Genomic DNA, 7,678 nt, shown 5'->3' on the forward strand with positions numbered 1-7,678 from the left:
CCCTCCATCCTCCCCAGTTGTCCCCCCCAAGTCCACACCCTCTCTTCTGGGGGCGGGGGGGCGGGCTGTGGCTTTTGTTCTGTAGATGCATCCATTCTCTGCATGCCCCATCCTAGGTGACCTTGGGAGTGGTCAGCTGGGCTTGACAGGTGATGTCTTCTGCCTGGCTTCTGGGAGCAGGGGCCCCAGAGAGGCTGCTGGGTGAGGATCTTGTGATGTTCCACTGGAGTGCTTTGCCCTCATCCAATAGGCCTTATCCTCTTGTCCACAGGAGCCCAATGTCATTTCCATCCACCCCACATTTGGCCCGGTGGCTGGCGGCACCCAGATCTCTATCCAGGGCAGGAATCTCACCGTGGGAAGCAGCCGGAGGGTGACAGTCAGTGGTGTGGAATGCCCTGTGCTGGGGGAGGACAGGTACAAGTGTTGCCTCTGGTGTTGGGACCATCTTCCTCTAGCCCAGGGGTTGGATTTGTGTTGATTCCAGCAGGGAGTGGACCCCATCAGGTCTGATGGCCTGGACGTACCATGGATGGAGGCTGTTGAGTCGCTCTAGCAGGCTAGCATCCATCTTACACAAATCACTGGCCCTGCCCAAGTATCTTGACAGTATGGGGGTTTATGAGCCCCCACCACCTCCTTCCTAACCAGAAGGTCACTGCAACACAAGCTGTGACATGTTTAGAGCAGGCAGGTGATGAAATGTGTCTTGCTGCCAACTGCACTGCACCAACTCCAGGGTTCTGTCCCCAGCTTCTGCTGCAGAGCTGTGCATGTTGCCAGACTCAAGAGCTTCAGGGGTCCTGGCCTTGGGGGAAGGGCTGGCTTTGCTGGGCTGCTGTGCAGCTCAGTGTCTGTTCAGGTCTTGCTGTTCTCTGTCCGCAGCCAAGGAGATGGGATGATCTTCTGCACCACCCCTGCCAGCAGGAACCTGGGTACAGCCTCTGTGGCCCTATGGATAGACGAGGCACCGTTCCCTGTCCTGCAGCCCTTCATATACCGCCCGGACCCCATCATCCACAGCATCTCCCCAAACTGCAGCTATGAGTGAGTGTACCCGGGTGCAGACCGTATTATGCTGCCCTTCTAACACCAGCCAGGCCTGGCAGGAACCACAGAGCTGCCACTGCCCTGTGTCCAGCAAGCCAGCTCATTTCATCATGTTAGAGCCAGGGTAGGAGAATCTCTTGGTGTCACCCTATAAGACAGTGGTTCCCAACCTTTTTTTGTTGTGACTGGCTGCTGGGAGCAGAGTGCGGTGGCCTGGGGGTTGGGGCAGGGGAGCTCCCGGCACTCAGCACAGCTTGTCCTTTGTGTGTGGCGCCACTGGCATTGCCCCCGCGACCCCCATTTGGGTCGCGACCTGAGGTTGGGAACCGCTGCTGTAAGACCTGGGGTCACTGTAGTCCTTGCTTCCAGTGGCAGTACCTACCTATTAGACTCCAGCCCTCACCACAAGGAGTTTGTCCACAGGGGTTTGGGCAGGATCCATAATTCCCCTGTATGCAGGTCCTGCCCTCGCTTCCTTGAGTGTCAGCCCAGCCCTGCCAGGCTGATTTGGCGTGGATGCCCTCTCAACTGGAGCCCAGGCTGAGTGCTTTTTGTGTCTGGGAGATATTTGCCCAAGTCTTGTGACAGTGACTTTTGCCCTTTTGCAGGGGTTCCAACCTCACCATCACTGGCACCCACCTGGATTCTGTGTATTACGCCAAGATCCAGTTTGATAGTAGCAGCATGAAAACACAGGCCAGAGTGAGTACCTGGGGTGGCTCCTCTTGGCTCAGGGCATGTGTCATAAATTGGTACCAATGGATCCCAGGGAGAATTAGCTAGTCATTTGTTGGGGTGGGGAATCATGCTGAGCTGGCAGGGAAGAGAATGGCCCCAGGTGGGCAGGGATGGGTGAGAATCCACTGCATCTTCACCTAATGCTGCCAGAGCATCACCCTGCTAACCTGCCCTTGTTGTCTCAGTTGTGGGCTCCCCCCTCCCAACCCAGCTCAGCCAGAGTCCCTCACTCCTGACCCACAGGCCCTGGTGCCACACTCCAGTAAGCTTTGCCCAGATCCTGCTGAGTTATGGACCTATGTTTACTAGGAACTTGGATGAGAACTCAAACTCATTCCACTAGTCCCCTCAGCTGTACAAGCCTGGCACATTAACATGGTGCATCTGTACCCAGCTCCCTGCAGAGACAGACCCAAGATCACCAGAGCCCAGGGTTGGGTCCAGAGTACATAGACAGCTGAAAGCAGTGCAGGAGTCCTTGGCCTGTTTCTGATGTTCTGGTGCCTCAGAAGGCCAGCAGTTCTTCTGTGGTCAGTATGTTTGATCAGCATCGAGGGGCCCCTTCCTCTGGCTGTACTCTGTGTTCTGGGCTTGGGGTGCCCACAAGCCCTCATCCCCATACTCTATTGCCTGCAGCTATGCCAGGGATCACACTCTGCCAAGACCCTGGTGTGCCAGAGCCCAACCTACGCCTTTGAGAACAAGGGGGAGAGTGTCCAGGGCAACCTGACCGTGCTGCTGGATGGCACCCCTGGACACAGGGTCTTCCACCTCCGCTACTACCCTGCACCTAAGATCTTCCCCTTCGAGCATGATGACAGGACAAACCGGCTGAAACCAGGCGATGATGAAATTGAGATACATGTATGGCGTGTGGCCAGGAAATTGCAGGGTCCAGAGCATGGGGTGGTGGCTGCTGCAGAACTGAGAGTCTGGACCCTGAAGGGTGGAGGCACTAGTCCAGGGGCGGGCAATTATTTTGGGCAGAGGGCCGCTTACTGAGTTTTGGCAAGCCATCAAAGGCCGCATGACAGGCAGCAAGGGACAAATAAATATTAATTTTCTACATTTTTTAGGGGCCCTGCGGGCCGGATAGAGTGGCCTGGCGGGCCACATCCAGCCCATGGGCCACATTTTAACCACCCCTGCACTAGTCAGAGTGAAAGCACCAGAGGTGGGGCAGGAAGGGGAGGGGCTGAGCTGCTGAGTTTGGGCTAGGTGGAGGGAGGCCCTGAGGAGAAGCTAGGGTGCTCAGGCTGTGAGCAAGGAGGCCTTGATTAGGAACTGGGGTGCCACTCCTCTGTGCCCCCTAACCCGAGTCTGTCTGTGCAGCATACGGGGCTGGACATGCTGGTAGAGTGCATGAGCATCACCATGATGGTGGCGGGCAAGGACTGCAACACTAACGTGCTGAAGAATGAAGTGACCTGCAGGATCCCCAAGGATATGAGTATCCCCAAGGATGGGGCTCCTGTGAAGGTAGAGAATGGGGAAAGGGGGGTGGGATCAAGTCTGGCCACCCTGTCTTAGCTGTCTGCTCTGGCACAGGCACTTCCTTGCTGGCACTGGCTTCAGTCCCTCTGCTCCCTCATGGCTCCGAGACCTTGGCATGTCAGGACTGTAGCAGTCCTGCATGGCCTAGCACAGGGATGTCCAACTCATGTCCAGTGGCCCATGGGCCTCATGCAGCCCACAAGGGGTTGACTTGCCCAGTTGCTACTCCTCCAACCCCTCCTGCTGCTGCTGCCAGCGTCTCCAGTTGCCCGTCCCTCCTATAGCTTCTGCTTCCTGCCTCCTGGTCACTGGAGATGGTGCAGCACAGCCCATGCACTGAGGAAGCCCATGCAGCCCATATACCAAGGGAGCAGGTACCCACCATGTGCCCCTCTGTGTCAGGGGCCCACGTCACATGTGGCTCAAGGGTCTGCAGCCACACAGTGCATGCCCCTCAGCCATTCAGAAGTTGAACAGCCCTGACTTTGCTTTCCCAACCTGCCCTGGCTCTCTGCCACACCCCTAGAGATCCTGATGCTGCTGGCCAGGGCTGGGAGGGCTCTTGAGGGTTTTCTGAGCTCCTGTATGGTTTTTTTGGTTTCTCATCACCTTTGTTAGCTTAGTGGTTACTATGGGAGGATGGAACAGTTGCCAGACCTCAGCATGGGGCCTCAGGAGGGACCAGGACAGGAGGCATTGACATGTAGCATATGTGTTTTGAGGAGCAGTGACATATAACCCTGTTGTGCCAGGAGTGTCCCCCAGGAGCCAGATAATGTGTCCTTGTCCCTCAGGCCTTAGAAGATGGCTTGGCAGGTTCCTGAACCATGCCCCTTTCTGCTGGGTCATGGCAGCTTCAGGACGACTGACTGGGGATCTCACCTTCTTTGTGGAAGGTCTGTGCCCTTGGTACCTAGGTTATATACTTCATTCATAGCAAGACAATGAGTACCTTTGGGCACAAAGCCCCTGGCTGGCTGGCAGTCAAAGGATAGTCTCAGCTGTGGGTGCCTAGCTTGTTAATATGTGGATGGACAGCATGGGTAGATATGGATATGTGGGGTGGTTCACCTGATCTTGCAGCAAGACCCATGCACCCCTAAGAGTGACATTCAATCTTCCCTTCCCAGATCTGTGTAAATGGAGCCTGCATAGACCTGGGCTGGGTGGTGAAAACTCCTTCTGCGGATCCTGGGACAGGCATTGTGGTGGGTGCTGTAGTGGCCTTCCTGCTCTGCTGTGTCCTGGTGTTCCTGCTCCTGAAATGCAAACAGATGAAGAAAAGGGGTACTTAATTCCATGACTTTCCCGCAAAATAGCTGGTCCCGCAGCATAATCCTCACGGGCATCATGGGACATCTTTCCAGTGCCTGCCCCCTCTCAGTATCTGCCTTATAAGTGCACAGTTGGGCATCTCCACATAGAACATGCATGGGTGAATGGGAATGCCCCAGCACCCAGGTTGTGGGGAGGGAGTGCCACCTAGCATTACAAGCCCTCTGGCCCCCACAGTGCTGCTGATCTTTGCCAGTCCTTCCAGGCACTGGTGCTGAGCTGGATAGGAGCTGGTTTGGCACAGCAGTATTGTTCCCCCAACCTGCATCTACTTTCCAATTGTATGCTCACCTCTCCAGGCAGGGGAAGAATAAGCAGTGCCCATGGCACATGGGGAAGGGGGGTTGTGCTCTGGCAGGAGTGGTGTAAGTCCATACTGCGTATGGGGCAGGGGCTGCCTGTGAGCGAGAGCAGCTTCCCAGTGCTTCATTCTGGATCTGCAGGGACAGAGAATCTGGAGATGCTTGTGACTGCCAACGGGTATGCGCCCAGCATCACCATGCACCCCTCTGCCAGGGACTACCGGGAATTGCAGGGTAAGGGCAGGGGCTCTACAGACAGAGGGCCAGTATTGCCTGTCTGTGAGCCGTCTGCTGGGTACTGTTGCTGATGTCCTGGGGAGGGGTCTCTGCAGTGACTGTGCCTGGCTCCTCATCCAATGACCCATCACTCCCTCCCCCATGCTCAGGCAGGAGACCTTCCTTGATTTCACACTTCAGAAAGCTGGAGACTTCCTGCCCACTGGTACCTAGTACTGCCACCCAGGGAGTGCCAATAGCCATTTTCTTGGCTGTCAGGCATTGTGGGACAGACACTGTGGTGGTACCCTAATGGTAAGCGGGGATCCAGTTTCCTTCCCTCTCCCTTGCTATCGAAGATCTGAGAGCAGCCAGGTTCCACAGTGTCAGATAGGTGTGTGAAGGGGGGCAAAGGGAAGGGGATGCGGGGCTTTGTTGATGTATCCCTGACTGCCTGTTCCCTGGTAGTGGTGCCCTCAACCACACCCCCCCACAGCAGTGCTGCCAGGGCACGGTTCCATGGTGCCTCCCACACAGCTATCAGTGATGGTTTGGTTGTGCCACTCATGAGGGTGCCATCCTGTTGCATTGAGAACCTCCGCCCAGAGCTGCTCGAGGAGGTAAAGGACATTCTTATCCCTGAGGAGCGACTGGTCACCCACCGGGAGCGTGTCATTGGCAAAGGTGAGCACCCAGTGAGGGCTGGGCACTGACACAGCCTCACGGTGAGGCTTGAAGGACTCTTACTTTTACTTTTACCAGTGTCCCTGGGGCATCTGGTTTACCTGCCTTTTGTGAAGAGGACAATGCTGCCCTTCTTTGCTAGTAGCTCAGCACTTCCCTTCCCTATTTGTCACAGCCATGGGCCTTGGGGTAGCTGTCCCTTTCTGGCTGCCCCTTGAATGTGAGTGGCACTGGGCCATGACCTAGTTTGTGAGAGGGGAGAACAAAAGTGATTGGGCCTGGCTATGCTCAGGCTTCCTGCTGGCCTGCAACAGCCCTGGGCCTCTTGTGGGAGGAGTGGAGAGTGGCTCATGCTGCTGTTTACCCTTAGCCTTCATGGAAGAATTACTCCCCTCATTGGCACTGGCCCAGCAGGGGCAGCTTGGCTAGCAGGGGATGTGAGTTTGACCCTGGCACAAGGGGCATTTATACACATGTTCTGGGGTGGGGGTGTTAATTAGAGTGGCTCAGAGAGCTGCTGTACTTAAAGCGCCTGGAGCGTCATTTGTATCAGTGTCTCTGCGCTGAAAAATGGCAATGGGGGTGCTTTAACTAAAGCTTGTTCAACAAGCTTTAGTTAAAGTCCCCCTACCACCATTTTTCAGTGCAGGGATGATGACACATGTGATGCTGGAGTCTGCTGGAGTGCAGTAATTACCACGCTCCAGTAAACTTGATTGATCAAGTCTTTTTCAATGCACTGTACATACAATGCATCAGAGCAGCCATGCTGCACATGTATAGGCACCCAAGGAGCCCAGACACAGCCGCTGTCTTTCTGGAGGGCCTGAGGTGTATCTCTTCTTGCAGCCTCCCTGCCTTAGGGTATTTTTACATGTGTTCTGGCATACATGGCGGGGGTGCCTTAATTAGTGAGGCACACTAATTAAAAGTGCCCAATTGTCACGTGTATCAGAATCCCTGCACTGAAAAAATGGTGGTGGACTGCTTTGAATTAAAGCTCATTCGACAAGCTTTAGTTCAAAGTGCCTGCCGCCATTTTTCAGTGCAGGAAAGCTGATGCATGTGACACAAGTCTGCTTGAGTACAGTAATTTCCATGCGTCAGGAGCCCTCACTTCTTCTCACCATAAAGTGGAGGTAGGGATACTAGCCCACTGCTTGGAGTCAAGGGAATCCCCACATCTGTCCCCAGTCCCTGACAGTCCTGGCAGTGTTTCATAGTTTCATAGTTTCTAGGGTCAGAGGGACCTGAGCAGATCATCTAGTCTGACCTCCTGCCATGGCAGGAAAGAGTACTGGGGTCAAACGACCCCAGCAAGGTGTTCATCTAACCTCCTCTTAAAAACCCCCAGGGTAGGAGCCTGCACCACTTCTCTTGGAAGTTAGTTCCAGACCCCAGCCGCCCTGGCCGTGAAGTAGCACCTTCTGATGTCTAACCTAAACCTACCCTCTGCCAGCTTGTGACCATTATTCCTGGTCACTCCTGGCGGTGCTCGGGGGAACAGTGACTCCCCCAATACCTGCTGATCCCACCTGACTAGTTTATAACAGGCCACAAGATCCCCCCTCAGCCTTCTCTTTTGGAGGCTGAACAGGTTCAGGTCCCGTAGCCTCTCCTCGTAGGGCCTGCCCTGCTGCCCCCTGATCATGTGAGTGGCCTCCTCTGGACCCTCTCCATGCTGTCCACATCCCTCTTGAAATGCGGCGCCCAGAACTGGACGCAGTACTCCAACTGCGGCCTGACCAGTGCAGCATAGAGGGGGAGGATCATCTCTTGGACCTGCTCAAGATGCATCTGTGGATGCATGACAAGGTGCGGTTGGCCTTCCTAACTGCCTCCCCACGCTGCCGGCCCAT

At 55.3% G+C, this 7,678-nt stretch overlaps 1 protein-coding gene across 3 annotated transcripts in view; it reads left to right on the top strand.

The window, feature by feature from the left end:
* Positions 1 to 7,678, top strand: part of MST1R (macrophage stimulating 1 receptor) — a 68,110-nt gene that overhangs the window by 50,143 nt on the left and 10,289 nt on the right. Inside the window, exons 8-15 of one of the 3 annotated variants that reach the window (XM_019505136.1) lie at positions 272 to 417; positions 886 to 1,047; positions 1,659 to 1,752; positions 2,425 to 2,652; positions 3,121 to 3,267; positions 4,413 to 4,569; positions 5,061 to 5,153; positions 5,673 to 5,819. In XM_019505136.1, the coding sequence (XP_019360681.1) occupies positions 272 to 417; positions 886 to 1,047; positions 1,659 to 1,752; positions 2,425 to 2,652; positions 3,121 to 3,267; positions 4,413 to 4,569; positions 5,061 to 5,153; positions 5,673 to 5,819 (1,174 nt within the window). Of the gene's footprint in view, positions 1 to 271; positions 418 to 885; positions 1,048 to 1,658; positions 1,753 to 2,424; positions 2,653 to 3,120; positions 3,268 to 4,412; positions 4,570 to 5,060; positions 5,154 to 5,603; positions 5,820 to 7,678 lie in introns of all 3 variants that reach the window. The other 2 variants (XM_019505135.1, XM_019505137.1) reach the window with 2 other exon arrangements.

Source organism: Gavialis gangeticus, unplaced genomic scaffold, assembly GCF_001723915.1.
Source record: "Gavialis gangeticus isolate Ggan-Ray unplaced genomic scaffold, GavGan_comp1, whole genome shotgun sequence".
Lineage (NCBI taxonomy): Eukaryota > Metazoa > Chordata > Crocodylia > Gavialidae > Gavialis > Gavialis gangeticus.